Below are 18,342 nucleotides of genomic sequence, written 5' to 3'. Positions count from 1 at the left end.
CAATTTTCTGATTGGGCAACTGGGGGAACCCACAAACATTACTTTTTGTCCTGTAAATTCTAAATTAGTATTTCTGGTGACTGAATTGTGTTAACAAGCATTAACCTAATTATCAATACTAATATCACAGTATTCAATAATAAAAGTTTCTCTAGTTTAGTGGAGGCATAATTACTAATGTGACTCACATGAAACCTTAATTCCAAAGACTCCTTTTCAATACAGAGTTGAGTCAAGTTACCTACCAACAAAAGCCATTACAAACTATATATAGGAGAATGGGGGATGGGAGGGTGCCCCATAGGACAAGAGTGGAAAGGGTGAAGCTTTTAATTTTAAAAAATGAAACACTCAGGTTTGATATCTTTTCAATTCAGGTAACATAACAAGTTACCAGTCTTATAGTTCCATAATTCTATAGTTCACTTGCTCTTAACATCCTGACTTTTTTGGTCCTATGTTCATGAGTGGGTATTTCTAAGTTAGTGAATATAAGATGAGGAAAATGGATCTTACATGACGAGATTCATCATCTGGGAAGTCATCATCACAAAGCCATGTTCCCAGTTCAGTTCTCTGGAATTCTGCTGCCACCAAAGCATAAAATTCTAGTGTAGGTCCCAAGCCAGTCCCTTCTTCTCCCAAAAACTCAACCTAAAATAATGAAAAGATTGGGAAAGTGGGCTTAAAATTGGTTATTAAAATGTTTCAATAAGGTACAACAAAGATTGCAATCGCATTTCAACTTTTCTTTATGACTGAATATGTGATTTATGTATCATTCAACAAACACTATAATTAGCTTAACATAAATTCTTCAATGTCTTTGTAAAGATAAAACTTAATATTTAGAAATCACTATGACAACAGTAGCTGCTATTCCACTAAAGAGGTAAAGTAGTAGAAAATGAGCCTGTGAATCAGAACTCTGTTTTTATTCTAGGACTATAATTATGAACCATGTGACACTAGGAAAGAAGTTACAAACTCTCTGGTCCTCAGTTTTCACATGTGTAAGTAAAGGAGCTGGACGCCTTTCTACTACAGAAAGCAGTATAATTCAAATGCTGTACCTCCAGAACTGATTTCCGATCTGCATGTATTTGCATAACATTCTCAGCCCACTCCATCAGGGAATCACCGCGTGGAACCTTGACTCTTTCGTGCTTAAGACGACCCACTCTGAACTCTCCTGGATCATCTCGTCTCACGGTACTTGTTGTTCTCGTTCGCTCAACAGTAGCCTCGCGCCTGTTCTGCAACCATACAATTGCTCTGAAAGAAAAAAAAATCACGTGCAGCTGTAACAGCATATTTGGAACTAATAAATTACCTATGCTATTAAGAATTTTTAGTTAAGACACTTTTTTAAAACACAGAAAGAGAATAAAAGTACAAATATTCATCATCAGCAATGTACAAGATAAATGTGGAAAATCTACTCCACACTAAGTCTAAGAGAACAAATATTACAAGCCTCTTAATAATTTACTATGTAGTATCTACCTATGGATTAATAAAACAAGTACTCTTTACTTATAGCATAAATCATCAATTACATTAAAACTAACTTTACAGGAAAGGGGTTATTTGTGTATATGTATGCACATACACACATACATGTATGTTTATATGTATATAGAAAGGAGGGGTTTGAAAGAAGACATAAGTTCAAATCTTACATATGGCACTTATTAGCTGAATAACCATGGATAAGAACCTTAAATTCTTTGGGCCTCAATTTGTTCAGATATAAAACGGGGATAAACCTTATAGTGATCTGATGGCTTTTGTGATACTGAAATGAGATACTCAAAGTAAAGCATTTCAGAAATCATAAAGTGTAATATGCAATTGAGTTATAATTTTCATAGTTCTATTCACATGGGAAAATACTTCAAAATAATTAAATATGAATATTTCTCATATTATGAAGAAGGTACTTAGCACATTTAATAACCTCTAAGGTGTAGAGAGCAATGCAGCTATGACAAGCATTATATTTACAAGGCTTGGAGCATTAACTCAACCCTCTCAGTTCATAAAAGTGTAATATTATTTTCAAAACAGATTTTGAATGAAAAACCACAGGACTGAGCCACCTTTATAAGCATGCTGCTGCTGGGTACCATTAAAAGGGTACTATTTGACATCTGAACATTTTATTTTGTAATTATCACAATAGCTGAAAATCTATTGGGGAAGATAAGTGTTTTTACCTGCAGCAATAATGTATTTCTTACAATAGAATTTAAGATGTATGGAAATTAATGTTTGGCAAAAAATGTAATTCTAGCTGTTAATTACTAAAATACTACAGAACTTTAAGGAGCTTTTTTGATAAACAGACAAATTTCCTATTTCCACAAAATTAAATCACACTAAGCAAGGACGATGCCTGGTACTCTTAACCATTATCCAGCTGGCAGATTCAGTTCAGTTCAATAAGCTTTTATTAAGTGCCTGTTATGTGATGGACTCTTGGGCAATACAAAAACAAAACTGTCTGGGTTCTCAAGGAACTTACGTTCCTTCTAGTATTTTATATATGGGATATGTAAAATATACACAAAAGTAATGCCCACAATTGAAAATAAATTAAGAAATTAAGAATTCACTTTAATGACCACTCAATTCTAAGCTGAAATAAACCCCCCTACATTTTGACTAGAAGTGCTATCATATGGAAGTACTGGGGAGATTCACTAATTTATGTAAAAATTTTACCAGTATATAATGAAGACAAATTCTTTTATCAACCTTCAGAATTTATATATATATTTCCAGGAAGAGTGTGTGAGCTTGCTCTTGGTCTTCCCATAAAAGAATTTCCCCCAAATAATATTTTTGTCTTTGGATCACAATTCCTTTTAAAAAGAAGTATTTTGAAGCCTGGGACCATATTTTCTACTTTACATAAAATACATCTTTTTTTTCTGCCTCCCTCCCCCTTCCCATTTAAAACATGTTAAGACTTATATGTAAGCTTACTGAAATCAACAGATGCACAATTCAAAATCTTTCCCCCATTCTTCTCTAAATCAAAAGCAAATAATCAAAGAATATTTCAAAGGGAAATTTTATAGCCATTAGGCACATTCTAAAAGATTACAGCATTAAGTATCTAGCCGCCCTAACTATGGTACTACTTGTTAAGAATACTGTTATTATGTTAATAAGCAACTTCTGAAAGAGATATATTTCTTACCTGGATGCTCCAAATGCTGTACATGTGAAATAAAGCTGCCTAGTTTCAAATGGTATTAAGAAGGGACATTTGCTGGTTAACTGTTCACACCAATCTGGCAGAGCCCCACTTGCTAATGCCAATGGTTCCTGAAAATTATTGTATAAAACAATGGTTTCAGTACTATATATGAATTAACAGAAAAAAGTAAACTCTGATGTATGAGTAAGCAAATGCAAAGAGTGTCAAGGTCCAAATGAATAAAAACAACCCCCCAAAAAAAAATCAGGCAGAGAAGAACATGTCAAAGAAAGGACTTCAAACCCCCAGCACTTACAGTATGCATAGTTCATTGGCCTGGTGTAATTACCTCAATCTGCTGCAAGATTTTCGTAGTGATTTTTTTGCTTGTGAATTCATCTGGTGGAAAATTAAACTGAAGCTGCTCATCTCCTTCTGTAAACATTAATAAAAATATAAAAACCTGACTTGCTTTTTAAATGATACTGAAGACACAAGACAAGGTTCCTTCATACCTTCTTGGGAAGATCTTGAGTAAGGATCACTTGCAACTATATACAGAATACGTAACAATTGTAAAACATCTTCTACTCCACATGAATTCTGTCCATTGCCTGCTTTGGCCTGTGGCTGTTCTTTGGCCAAACTCAGAATATCACAATTTTGAAAAGTAGAAATGGCTCCCTGGCTCAATCCAGATTTTGATCCATGCTCACAAAAATCCTATAGAAATAATAAGTAAAATTAATCATTAAGTCATATTTTTAGAATAAATGAGGCTAAATCTATCATTTTAAAATGGTTACTTTGTTGAAAGTTGCAGAAAAGATATGCCTTGTCTATAAAAATAGTGCATAACTCAGACAATAATCAATTTCTTTTAACACTAAATAACTCCTAATTAGATGCATACATTTGTAAGAAATTTTATTAGCATCTGACTTTATAAGACCAAATTTTAAAATAAAGTGTTGGAAAGTGGACATCATTAACTAATAAACAAGCTTCTAAGAACAAAATGAAGCACACGGCCATTCCCAAACAAAACAGTATTTGGATGAGGACATATACCTTGTATGCAGCTATGAGCTGAGAACAATTTCTGTTTTTCCTAATACTTTTATTAGTGCCGGTTAATTTCCAGTGGCGCAGGAAAGCGGAGTCTGCATTCTTCTGCAGGTAGGTTATCAAGTCATTCTTTGGTAATTCATCAGTGCCAAGGTACTGTTCCACATGCTCTATAGACCAGCAACCCTACAACAGGAAGAACCAAATGTTGGTTTTTCCTGATTGTAAAGTCTAAGATATTTTACATGCATCACACTAAGATATCTTAAGGATCATGCATTTAATAATTAACAACTTATTTCTAATTTAAAATTTTAAATGCTGTTAGTATTATTTTTTTCTACAGGTTACACCTCATAAACAGCAATATGCTGATTATTGACTAAGAGCACAAAATAAGAATTTTAAAAATAAAATGTTCTTACCATCTTTCCAGTTTCCTTTTCTTTGTCAGAATCCTTCATCTCTCTGTACATGATTCTAAATATGAAGATATTATCCAAATTAATTAAGCCTTTTCTTAAAGTTTATTTCCAATGAAGTTTATTTATACTTTAATAAGGGTTCACCCTTTGGCCACATCCTGAAGGGGATATTAAGTATAAAATCTTGGGAGAAGTTTTATGAACAAAAACAGAATAGGTTACTTCAAAACCATAACAGAGATTAAACAAAAGAGGTCGCTCATTGTAGAGAAAGATGTATGAGCTGAATATTGAATCATAAATACAAACCAAGGACACAATAACAATTGCAGAAATTCTGACTAAGTCATAGTGTGCTGATAATGAACTTGATCAACTACTGGAAAGAAATATAACAGACTAGAAAGCTATTTGCATCTGAGGTTATATTAAAAGAATAACCACAGGCATGGATGAAAAAGGATATTTTTAACATACAGCAATTAAGAGAGAAATTTTCTAAGACAAAAGCCAAAAATTTAAAAATGGATTTGGGAAAGGAAGTGAAGTGAAAGAGGGAATCAGAGACTAGAAAAGAAAATTACTGGTCTGCTTACTTCCTTTTCCTTCTAAAAACTGAAGTGTTCCACAAGAGACTTTGGTAGTAAATAACTACTTTTATAATGCATGCTTACTGTAAAAAATGTCAACCATCAAATTACAAAACTATATCAATACAAATGTTCTTTAATACTAATCAGTCCATAGTTCCTGTGACATTAAGTCTGATGTACAGATACACTTCATACATACTGGAAGAAAAAGGTCATCAGATAGGTATTTTTAAACAACTCTACAAATTTTGGTTTATAAAAAATATAACCTGAACTAGTATCAAAAATAGAGTTCAAACGTGGGCTATTTCTCATCACATGCTATGAAAATCTAACTCAAAAAATCTCTTACGTGTATGTTGGTTCCCAAATACGCCTAAGTTTATCAGATTTCACATTGCCATTACAGGAAAATTGAAGTAATTTTTGTACATAGTAAAAGATGGTTGATCTGAAGTTAGTGAGGGGCAATTCGACTTCACGAGTTGTTCCAAGACCTGTTACTTTCAAAGTAAGTGCTAATCGAGGTGATGGAGTACATTCAACTTCTTCTAAGAGTCTGAGTGAGGTGTACCTACAAAATTTGAAATCCATATGAGAAATCACCAGAATAAAACAAACGTAAAATAGAAAGCCCATTACACCAACAGGCAGAAGAAGTGATATTTACTCCTTCCCTTCCACCATATATTAGCTATATGAACAACATCTTATCTTCTAAAGGCAGGGGGATAAACTTGATCTTATCTATAGGCACCTTTTAAACTAAACACTTACCTTTTTGTACTATAGATTATCTAGGTTTATTGAGGAAACTGCTATACTGTAAAACATGCAATACTTTCACAATTAAGCAAAAATACCCTTTCCAACTTTTTAAAGTAAAGAGTTCCACATCATGTTTTTTAAAATTTTACACAAAAATCTTCCATGACAATAGTTTATTAAAGACCAAATAGGAACAAGTCCTAAATTTTGTAAAATGAGCAGAAAGGTTAAAAAGCATTTCCATATTCATCAAGGGCCCTTTTGAAAACAATTCTCTTTTTAAATAAGGATAGAAATTTCAAGAAAATCAAATTTGTGGTTTCAGAAAGTTATTTGTTCTTTATCATAATGAATAGCAACAGCTAGAATTTATCAAAGTATTTTGTACCTGAAATGTTCCTATTTACATGATTTTATATTTTCAGGATGAAACAGAACAGAATCCTTCTGGTTCTGTTAATTTACACATTAAAGCAATACCTTCTCTTCCTAAACTAACTACACGAATATTTTATTTAATGTCTAATAAGTTGAAATTAATCAGAAGATATAAAATACATTCTATTCTGTCTACATACCAGGGGGTGGAATTTCTAGATCAGTTGTCTGCTGGACATTAGTACGACCAGGTCTGGGATCAAAAGCAGGTACTAATGCAGAAAACTGACGTTTTAGCACATAATCATCATCCCAAGTTCTCCGACGCCCTCCTTTAGTTTCATACTCTTCCTCTTCCTAATAAAAAAAAATTCTAAATCAGCCAAACATTACCTGAGTAATAATTGTATGCACATAAAAGAAATGCAATCAATTGAAATGTTTCTAGGCAGTAAACTGGTTTCTTCATAGTCGATAATTTAGTATTACAGTATAGCCACGTGTCACATAACAGAAAAAGCATAATACAGATTTACATATGTAAAGATTATATACAAGACAAAAGGAATTACACTACTAAGTTACCTTGGACTGTAACTAAAAAGATGGGATATGCTAAATTTTAGTAGTTTAAGATCATACACTCTCAAAAGCATATCTCAAAAGTTTATGTTAACGGGCAGCTAGGTGGCGCAGTGGATAGAGCACTGGTCCTGGCTTCAGGAGGACCTGAGTTCAAATCTGACCTCAGACATACAATAACACTTACTAGATGTGTGACCCTGGGCAAGTCACTTAACCCCATTGCCTAGCCAAAAAAAAAAAAAAAGCTTATGTCAGAAGAGATGTATACTCTACAAAAATGTACCTCATTCCCCCTAACTTTTTATTCCTGGCCAACACTATTAGTGAATAAGCATTTGCCCTGATGTAGTGCTAATTTTTTATGGCAAAAACTGTACAAGCTTACATAAATACAACCCTCTAACTTAAGTTTAAAAAAAAAAAAAGGTAAACCCCCTATTATAGCTACCGGACTGAAACCAAAGTGGCCAAACATATAGCACTTTCTTTTTTCTTTTTTTTTTTTCCACCTAAAAGCATTTTATTGTTTCTTTTTTTTTTCCTTTTTTTTTTTAAGGCAATTAGGGTTAAGTGACTTCCCCAGGGTCACACAGCTAGTGTCAAGTGTTTGGTCTGAGGCCGGATTTGAACTCAGGTCCTCCTGACTTCAGGGCCGGTGCTCTATCCACTGCGCCATCTAGCTGCCCCCATTTTATTGTTTCTCAACTTCACAAGAACCAGGAAGTGACCAGACAACAAAGGGATCTAGCTTGGGAGCCTGGGCCAGGGCACATACACAGCAGGGGAGCTCAGGCAAAGGTGGACCTGTTCCAGCCCACTGTTGGCTGCACGCCTTGTTCTGGGGCCCACCGATCTTGCTGATGCTATGAAGGCTGCAGAGGGCGCACAGCTTCAGGGAGCCCCCGAAGGCCATCAGCTGGTCGGCCAAGATATGCGCGGCGATGTACTGAGCCAACTTGCCAGTGGCCTTGGCCAGCTGCATCGTGAGCTCGCTCAGCAGCGAATCGGGCACCACGCAGCACAGCGCATTGGTCTGCACCTCGAAGATAGGCATCTTGGTGGCGGCTCCAGCAGGCGGTGGCACGGGACTAAACGTATAGCACTTTCAACCAGCGTGAGCTGTGGTTACATATGCTACTGGCATTTATGTTAGCTTAGCCACCAAGAAATGTTTCTTAGCATGCCACAGAAAGTAATGAAATGTGACCTCGTATCAAACGCTAGAAACTTTGCCAGTATGAGTTCTCCGATCCTCATGGCCAAAATGAAAGGGTTCAAGATATCGACTCTGTGTCTCAGCTACCACAGCTATTCTCCCTAGAGCAGTAACCTGCTCCCCTCCCCCACCAATAACTCCTTTTTCACAAGTCTAAGGAAGTAAAATGTCCAAGAACATACGTCATCTGCTATTCTTCTGTGGAGATTCCTTTTCTTTATCTACTCTTTTTCTTAAACAATAGCATATATTCTTCTAAGCTCTTTTTTGTTATTCTGCAGTAAAAAAATTTTAAATATATTATAGGTTGAGGTAAAGGGGCTAAGGTTTAGGGATAAAGATGAGATAAAGTCTACCTGTTCCCCAAGGGGCCTGCTGCCTGCTCCAGCAGGGACCTGTGGCAGCTGTGACGTGACAGCATGGTGAGTCACATCAGAACGGGAGCCTGCCCGACGTTGCAGGGATGGACGCCTCAGGATCTCAAAAAAAAAAAAAAAGAAAGAAATGTAAAAGATTTTTTATTGCATTAGGACTATTTCCTCTACCTCAACCAATTTTTCTCTGAAGTAGTCAATTCACATTTATATTAAAACTGAGAACTTTATCTCTATAGGTCACTTTCAGAAAAACTAAAAAAAGAACTGGTTTGTAAGCATTCTTCTTTCTGATCATAAAGCTGTAACCAATTTGTTATTCATTTTCTAAGCCACAGATACTAAAAATTGCTTCTATCTTTCCCCATTATAAATTCATTTTATTAAGTTTTATCAAACAGAAGAGTTAATATAGGGAGATCCAAACTTAAATACAGTTCCTATAGATTTTTTTCAGGCAGTGGACTTAGTTGGATAACTATGAGTCTAATTTAGTCCACTAAAAAGAAACACACATAAGAGATGCATTAAGGTGTTGTAATTCACATGAAGATATACTTCAATGCCACGGTACAAACTCTAAATGTCATGATCCAACTTTTCTTCCCCATCAGTCAAAACATCCATCACTGTACATGGAAAAGATTTTTTCATCACCAATTTCCCATCTAAGACAGCTTTTCCTTAATTATCACAGTTTTAATTCAGCATGATTTTGGGGGGCACTACTTTCCTATGTTAATGAACAAAAGCCAAGAGATTTTCTATACCATAACTTCTTCATACTCTTGATCCTCCTGGTTATCATCTTCATTCTCATCATCTTCTTCATCTGGCTCAGGTAAGTCCTCATCATCATCTAACTCTGCTAACAATGTACTTGCACGACAGCTATCAAGAAAATCTAGAGAAGAACATCAGTAATTTTACTTTCAAAGTAAGCAGTGAACTGACAGAAAGTATCTTACATGTACATATTTTATGGCCCAACAAAACAAGATAAAAATAAAATAAAATGTGAAATTCTATATTAAGGACAAAATGACCCAAATATGATTATAGGAGAGTCTGCAAGGTACACTGGCTACAGACAGGCAAGACAGCAAGGACAAGATACAACAGTCATTAAAGAAATAATCTAACAGAAGGGAAGCAGCAAAAATGTATTGCTTTATATACTTTTCTCCATGGTCCACTGGAAGGGAAAATTATCTAACTCTACTGATTGTACCCCTTCTTAAAGCGGCCAGAAGGCACTCAAATAGGTAACAGGTGTTTCTTTTTCCTTCTTTACTCTAGGAATCAACACAACAGAATACCATTTAAAAATTTCAAACTAGATAATCTCACAAGTTAAATTAGGTCTTCTAAATGTTATTATGCTAGCATTATAAAAGAGTATTTAACAGATATGTTTAACCTGTGTTCAACAGATGTTTTAAAGAAGAAAGGAAGAACCTAAGAGGTATAGCTTAGTCTCTTTCATTCTATCTACTCCTATATTAACACATTAACACGTTCTCTTACTGCATATGCTTATGTATACACACACACTATGTATACACATGTATGTGTATGTGTCCATATAAATTTGTCCAATGTGGATGAGTACATGCCTGTGTAGGTATATGTATATGTACGTATATTTGTCTATGTAGCAGCCAAGAACTATCTTTTACGTGTTACACAGAAGGTAAAAGCAGAGAAAGCTAATTACTAATCAAAAGAACAGGAGCTAGTTCTTGGTTCAGATCCTGAGATAAAAAGTCTATATGGTTCGAAAGACATAACCGCAATGTCACTACACCCATGAGAATACTCAGAAGTTCAAAGAATACTGTATCCCAGAAAGAAACGGGTAGTCTTCCCTCTATTAACTTTCACTTCATCGTGTTATAACTTGTTTGTTTGCACATAATTGTTCACAAGTTATCTTCATTATCTGTGAACTCCATGAGGACTGGAACTGTCTTATCCTACCTAAGCTAATTTACTTATTCAGTGCCATACCAATCAAACTACCAAAAAATTATTTTATAGAGTTTAAAAAAATAATAACAAGATTCATTTGGAAAAACAAAAGGTCCAGAATATCAAAGCAACTAATGAAAAGAAATGCAGGGGAAAGTGGCCTAGCAATTCCACATCTTAAATTGTATTATAAAGCAGCAATTATCAAAACTGCTTGGTACTGGCTAAGAAATAGGGAGGTGGATCAGTGGAATAGGTTAAATACGCAAGACACAGTAGTCAATGACTATAGTAATCTATTATTTGATAAACCCAAAGACCCCAGCTTCTGGGACAAGAACCCACTCTTTGAAAAAAACTGCTGGGAAAACTGGAAAAGAGTATGGCAGAAACTAGGCATAGACCCAAATCTCACACCATATACCAAAATAAAGTCAAAATGGGTTCAGACTTAGATATAAAGGCTGATACCATAAGTAAACTGGAGAACAAGGAATAGTTTACCTATCAGATCTATGGAGAACAGAAGAATTCATGACCAAACAGGACATAGAGAACATTATGAAAAGCAAAATGGATAATTCTGATTACATTAAATTGAAAAGTTTTTGCACAAAGTCAATGCAACTAAGATTAGAAGGAAGGCAGAAAACTGGGAAAGAATTTTTACAACCAGTCTCTCTGATAAAGGCCTCATTTCTAAAATACAGAGAGAATTAAGACAAATTTATAAGAACACAAGCCATTCCCCAATTGATAAATCGTCAAAGGATATGAACAGACAGTTCTCAGATGAAGAAATAAAAGCCATCTATAGTCATATGAAAAAATTCTCTAAATCATTACTGATTAGAGAAATGAAAATCAAAACAACTCTGAGGTACCACATCACACCTATCAGATTGGCCAACGTGACAAAACAGGAAAATGATAAATGCTGGAGAAGATGTGGGAAAATTGGAACACTAATACATTGTTGGTGGAGTTGTGAAATGATCCAACCATTTTGGAGAGCAATTTGGAACTATGCCCAAAGGGCCATAAAAATGTGCATACCCTTTGACCCAGCAATAGCACTTCTAGGACTATATCCCAAATAGATCAAACAAATGGGAAAAGGACCCACATGTACAAAAATATTTATAGCAGCTCTTTTTGTGGTGGCAGAGAATTGGAAACTGAGAGGATGCCCATCAACTGGGGAATGGCTGAGCAAGTTGTGGTATATGAATGTAATGGAATACTATTGTGCTATAAGAAATGATGAGCAGGAAGACTTCAGAAAAACCTGGAAAGACTTGTATGGTCTGATGCTGAGTGGAGTGAGCAGAACCAAGAGGACTTTGTACACAGTAACAGCCACGTTTTGTGATGACTAATATTGTTAAACTGAACCCTTCTCAGCATTACAAGGATCTAAGACATTTCCAGAGGCCTCGGGATGGAAAATGCTGTCCATGTCCAAAGAAAGAACTATGGAAGTCGAATCGCTATCACTTATTTTTACCTTCAGTTGAGTTTTGTTTCATCTTTCTGATGGTTCCTCCTATTGGTTTTAATTTTTACTTACAACTTCACTAATGTGAAAATATGTTCAATGGGTATGTAAATGTAAAGCCTATGTCAGAGTGTGCACCATCTTGGAGAGGATGGGGGAGAGAATTTTAAACTCAAAAGCATATGGAAGTGATTGCTGATAAATCAAAATAAATTAATAAAATTTAAAAAAATAAAGAACTGGAACTGTCTTGTATCCATCTTTGTATCCTCAGCACTAAGCACAGTACCTGGCACATAGTAGATGCTTAACAGAAGTTTACTGACTGACTCGTAAAAGGCTATGGTCTTGGACATCTCCATACAAATGTACAGTACAACAAGCAAGAAGAATTGGACATCTTAAGGCAAAGAAGAAAACCTGACCTACAAGTATTACAAAGATATGATGGAATAGGTGCCATGACTGGAATATGGATAAAAAAAAAAGTAGAGTGAGAGTAGAAAGATAGCACTGCACAATTAAGCCTATTTTGAGGAGGCAGGACTTCATTATGGTATATTATTGTGATGGAATACTACTGTGCTATAAGAAATGATGAGCTTGATGATCTTAGAAAAACATGGATAAACTTGCACAAAATAATAAAGAGTGAAATAAGCTGAACCAAGAAAATGTTGTATACAGTAACAGCAATATTGTTTAAGAACATCTTTGAATGACTATGTCATTTTGACTATAATAAATAACAAAATTAACTACAAAGGACATATGAAGGAAGACACTATCTGCATCCAGAGAAAGAACTCATAAACAGAAGTATGTATAGAAAGATTTTATACACACACACACACACACACACACACACACACACATACACACATATTTGTGTTTAATGATCGCCATCTAAGGGTGGGGAGGTTTATAAAAGGGGGAAAAAAGAAATTTACATAATAACTTTATTATATATTTAACAGGAATAGCAAGTCGTACATAACAGATTTACAGTTTCATATGTAATCATCTTTTCTTTTATTATACTACACTATGTTATGGAAATACTTGTTTTATTCCATAAATTTTAAATTCAAATAAATTTTAAAATAAAAACAGTATTGTGTTCAGTTCTGGACAATGCATTTTATAGAAAGACCACAGATAAACGGAAACACCCAAAGGAAATGAGAAGAGAAGAGAAATGAATTCATGACATGAAGAACAGATGAAAGAACTGGGAATATTTAACACGAAGAAGAAAGGACTCGGAAGGTACATGATAGCTATTTTTAAGAGTCTTAGGGGCCAGCTAGGTGGCGCAGAGGACAGAGCACCAGCCTTGAAGCCAAGAGGACCTGACTTCAAATCTGGACTCAGACACATAATACTTCCTAGCTATGTAACTCTGGGTAAGTCACTTAACCCCAACTGCCTCACTAAGAAAAAAAAAAAGTCCTCTCAAGAATCTTAAAGATGAAAATTACCAAAACTCAAATGTAGGCTTGATGTAAATGGAAGATAGTGGCACCAAATCCATGGTTGTGATTTCCTCAGTATAAGCAATGCCCAGAATAGAAATTCCCTCCGCTGATGCAGGATCAGCTACTCATTATTCATAGCACTGGTCTTCAAAGTGGGGACCATGGACCCTGGGAGACAGGGACACACCTTAACTCACAGGTGGTGTGACTATCCAAGGGGGTGGGTGGGAAGATAGAGGGTATATTCCCATAAACAGCTATGGATTTGTCCCCACAACTACACCATCACCGTTAAGCCCTCACAGGACTGGTCTTCTGGGATTTCAATATTCCCCACAGCCTCAACGCAGTTAAAACATAGCCATACCCTGACATGCACAACTCTGTGAAAGCCAAATTCTCTACCACAACCCCATAAACTCCAGCATTTCCCACCCTGCACCCTTCCACCTCTGGGAGACTATTGCAGATACTCCTTTAACAGCAGCCTGAGGAAAGCTCTACCACACCCACACTTTTCATTTTTCAGTGATAAAGAATGACTAACCCAAGAAAAGGAAGCAAGAAAGGCTGGGATTACATTACCTTTCCTCCCAAATACTTCCCTCTTTCAACCTCAATTTCTATTGTAGACACAATCATTCATCCAGTATTCCCTCAATTTCCAGTAGTCCTCAATTTCCCTCAACTTCTTATATCTAATTAATTGCCAAACCCTTTAATTTCTATTCCCCCAACACTCTTGTACTTGTCCCCTTCCCTGTATTCACACAGCCTATTACAAAAGTCTCCTAACTGGTCTCCCGCCTCAAGTGCCTCCCCTCTCCTGTCTGTCCTCCATGCAGCTACAAGCTCTGGGTGCAGTCTGCCCAGGACACTCCCCTACTGCAGTGGTACCATACTGACTCAAAGTTCAAATATTATCTCATCTTTAGCAAATCCCTTTTAAATTCTATTTTGGCATAAATTGTCTAATGTCTAAAATTATTAAAACAGTAGTATTAATATTGTATGTAATATAAAAATAAATAAGCATTCACATACTGGAATGCATGGTTTTTTTTTTAAATTGATACAAGTACATGAACAAGAGTTTGGAGATTACTGGCTTGGTTAACACAGAGAGGTTAATGACTTGTACACATCTATGCATGATAGGCAAGTCTTGAATCCATGTTTTCCTAACCACAAGGTCAGTTTTTTATCCACTATGACATACTGGATCTTTTCTAATAAAATTTACCCAAAAATGAAATGGGCTAGCTGCTCTGGGAGGTAGTTCCTCCTCAGCAGAAGTCTTTAAGCAAAGTCTAAATGATTTGTCAGGCTGTAAAGAGGAATTCTTGTTCAGCTATGGAGTTATATACCAGGAGGACTCTGAAGTCCCTTCCAACTCAAATTCTGCAACTTTCAGAAAAGCAGAAAAAAATTCTAGATTTTAGAGCTGAAGAGACTTTAAAGATCATACAGTTTAACTCCTTCATTTAACAGAAAAACTGAGGCCTTAGTAAAGGAAATCACACACATATTATATGTAGTAAGTGGCAGTGCCAGGATTAAACTTAGGCCCAAATTCAGGGCCAGTACAATCTTCCTAATCATTTCCCTACTCAACAAGCTTCAGTAGTTCTTTATTGCTCACTAAATAAAATATAAACTATTTTTTAGCTTAGTATTCAAGTGTTTCTATAACCTAGCTCCAAATTACGTTTCTAGTCTTATCTTTCAGTACCCTATCCTCTGCTTCAAACTGGAATGACTTCTTTTACCTCCATGCTTTGGTGCACTAGACCCCTCATGCCAGAAACAGCCTTCCCTTGAGCCAATCGAATATCTAAGGAAATCCTTGTCTTTAAGGCCAAGTCCAGGTACCATCTTTTCTATCATTTTCCCTGATCCCCTCTCTTTAAATTTCTTAGCCTACCTACCATGTTTTAGAACTTCTCTTATAGTTATTTGTCTGTGTCTCTTCTTCACTGGACTATAATTTCATAACAGGCTTAACTCATTCCTTTGCACATATCAAGTGCTTAATAAACGTTTGTGGAATTCAGATTTCATTAGGTTGAACCAAAATATGCATGGTCACAAAATATCAAAATTTAGATGTTAATGGCAAAAAGTAAAAGATCACATGGTTTGGAGGATGAGGAGGAGGAACCCTTAACATATTTACAATGTAGAAAACAAAACAGATAATACAATAAAACTTCCTAATACAGAAACATTAACTGCTGAAAACACAGGAAGAATCATTTTTATAAAAATCAATTTTAAAATACTATTTTAACATAGCTGATTCACTTGCACTTTTATTTTTCTTTCCTTTTGGATAATTATTTTAAGTACAATATTTGCTAAGACAGTTCTCCCAATGCCCTCTTATAAACTTCAATGCTTATCCAAGCAAGTTATTTTGCATTTTTTTGTCTTTCCTATGAAACTATATGTCTACTTATTATAAAATCATGCCAATTAAAATAATTTTTGATTTCTTAAATCAATACATTTAAGTTGGAACATAATGAGTGCTTCTTTAAACATTTTTAAGGAAAGGTCTAAGTTCTCCGAGGAGAGAAAAAGAACCACTACATAAAACCAACAAGTTAAAACTTAGGACTTACCATACAAGGAATATTCTGCTTCCTGACCTGTGTCACTCTCACTTGATGTTGATGTGAGGCTGGTGGTTAAAGTATTACTTAGTGACTGACCAACTGATAGAACTGTTGTTGCTGTGGCTACATTACTGCTGCTAGTAACGCTAGATGTTGACATTGTCACTGTAGACGTAGTACCAGTTGTAGTCAAATTAGGAAAACTCTGGGCACCCATAAGAGGAGATGCTATAGATAAAAAGATAGTAAGTGAAAAATAAAAAACATGCCCATGTATACAAAAACAGATGAAAAAATCAAAACAAGGAAAAGAACTTTTAAGCAGGCTTTGCAATAAATATAATGGTTATGAAAATTAAAATGGTTATAAAAAATTAAAAAGTAACTTGGGAGACCCAACACCAAACTGCCACTAAAAGTGGCTGAATACAAACAGGAACTAAAATAATTAACCTTTTGAAGTCATGTTTTCCAAAACAAATTACTTTGAATATCTAGTCACTTCAACTGGAATCAAAGCTTTTTCCCCGCTAAAACTAACTTAATCAAGACCTAAGCCAAAAACTGCATTAGAATAGCACTAATTTTAATGAAGTATGCCCAACTACTAACAGTTTCCTTTATCAAACTTACCTCGCTATAATTACCTCAGGAACCAAGGACTGAAGCTTCTTTAGTTTAGAACAGGAGTAACCGTGAGTTTTGACATTTTTTAAACAAGCAGTTTTTACATTTTTAAATAAAGTAGGCTATACAAAAACAGGAGGTGGAATAGATCTGGCCCTTGGACCATAGTTAGCAAGCCCCTAGTTTAGAACATAATTAATTTTAGCCCTTCAATATTAAAAAGTCTGTTCAATTATTATTTTGATATGAAAACTGTTTTATAATTCAAAAACATCAGAAAGCAATTAGAACTCCAGTTTTTAAAAATAAAATAAACATAAGTCACTGATTAAAAAGCTCTATTTTACATCACTTAAGAGAGTTGAGAAAAGCATTGTCTTCCATAAGGAAGAGCTCACTTACTTGCAGTGCTCATCACATTCCTCCCCAGAGTATTAGTGTTATTATCACTGCTGCTGCGACTCAAATTCATGTTGTTGGTGGCATTGGTTCGTGCTATGTTTGCCACTCTCCTTACAAAAGACTCCAAACTAGAAGTTTCTCTAGAGGATAAGTTAGGAACACTTGCACTAGAGCTCATAGGGGCCCCAGCAGCCAACAAAGAACTTACTGAGAGTCTGTTACTTGCTGAAGAGCTAAGGGGTCTTTGTGAAGCTGCTTCTTTGTTAGTCAATTCAGACACTGAACTAACATCGGGAGAGCTAACACTCACAATCCCCATGGATATGGCACTAGACTCTCCAGCAGTACGAACAGAACTATCAGGACCTAACTTCCTTTCAGCATTTTCACTTCCTGTGTCCGCTGTTAAGGTGCTGGTGCTCGCACTGGAGGATGACCCTACTTCAGCTTGAGGCACGCTTTCAGCAGATGAGAGAACAACAATCGGCTCATGGACATCAGTTCCTGAAACTATACTCTGTTCCATTACACTCTCTGATCTCCGCTCCATTTTGGTCGAACCCAAGCTGAGGTCGCTGCTACTGGCCACGCTACACACAGAACTGCTGCTTCCTTTTCTACTTGAGGAGCCTGCAGCAGCAGAGGTCTTGTCTGGACAGTTGTTTTTCACCAAGCTGCTCCATGATTGTGTTGTGCCTGAAACAGTGGATGAAACAGGTTTGGGTGATGCCGCTGTATCAGGGTCGTACCCTGGTGCAAGCTTGAGGTCAAATTTTCCTTCTGCGCCCATACGGTAAGAGTTTGAGCCACCAGCATCCCAGGTGACATCAATCCAGCCTGGAAAGGGACAGGAGTTTGTAAGACCCAGCACAAAGCAGACAGGAGCGTGTCAGACAGAAGCTCCACAATATGGGATCAGCTTTGTATCTCTGAGTTACTAGAAGTCATTAAATAACTTTCGTCTGCCAACTAAAATTAAATAGGAGATCTGAAAATTAAACCAATTTAAACCCTTTGTCTCTGTAAGGTTACCAATTCCATCAGAAGGCCAGTATTCTTTGGGTCATATGATTCACACAGAAAAGAAGAACAGATGCTGGAACTGGAGGGAAACCTGGGTTCAACTAGCTGTG

General features: G+C 35.9%; 2 protein-coding genes and 1 pseudogene across 8 annotated transcripts in view; 1 reads left to right on the top strand and 2 right to left on the bottom strand.

The window, feature by feature from the left end:
* AP4S1 (adaptor related protein complex 4 subunit sigma 1) overlaps nt 1-1,348 on the top strand; it is a 69,940-nt gene extending 68,592 nt beyond the window's left edge. For all 7 annotated transcript variants that reach the window (XM_021004249.2, XM_021004248.2, XM_078151402.1 and 4 more), the window contains one exon: nt 944-1,348. In XM_021004249.2, coding sequence (XP_020859908.1) covers nt 944-1,085 — 142 coding nt within the window. In that variant the 3' untranslated portion in view covers nt 1,086-1,348. The remainder of the gene's footprint in view (nt 1-943) is intronic.
* HECTD1 (HECT domain E3 ubiquitin protein ligase 1) overlaps nt 1-18,342 on the bottom strand; it is a 109,970-nt gene that overhangs the window by 10,890 nt on the left and 80,738 nt on the right. The window contains 14 exon segments of the mRNA XM_021004235.2: nt 517-654; nt 1,074-1,275; nt 3,209-3,336; nt 3,558-3,643; nt 3,724-3,931; nt 4,280-4,462; nt 4,702-4,756; nt 5,647-5,854; nt 5,857-5,868; nt 6,641-6,797; nt 8,598-8,720; nt 9,386-9,519; nt 16,187-16,408; nt 17,210-18,046. Coding sequence (XP_020859894.1) covers nt 517-654; nt 1,074-1,275; nt 3,209-3,336; nt 3,558-3,643; nt 3,724-3,931; nt 4,280-4,462; nt 4,702-4,756; nt 5,647-5,854; nt 5,857-5,868; nt 6,641-6,797; nt 8,598-8,720; nt 9,386-9,519; nt 16,187-16,408; nt 17,210-18,046 — 2,693 coding nt within the window.
* On the bottom strand, nt 6,804-8,591 carry LOC110220265 (macrophage migration inhibitory factor pseudogene; annotated as a pseudogene).

Source organism: Phascolarctos cinereus, unplaced genomic scaffold, assembly GCF_003287225.1.
Source record: "Phascolarctos cinereus isolate Bilbo 61053 unplaced genomic scaffold, phaCin_HiC Scaffold_3;HRSCAF=262, whole genome shotgun sequence".
NCBI lineage: Eukaryota > Metazoa > Chordata > Mammalia > Diprotodontia > Phascolarctidae > Phascolarctos > Phascolarctos cinereus.
This window is presented reverse-complemented; position numbering and strand designations above follow the sequence as displayed.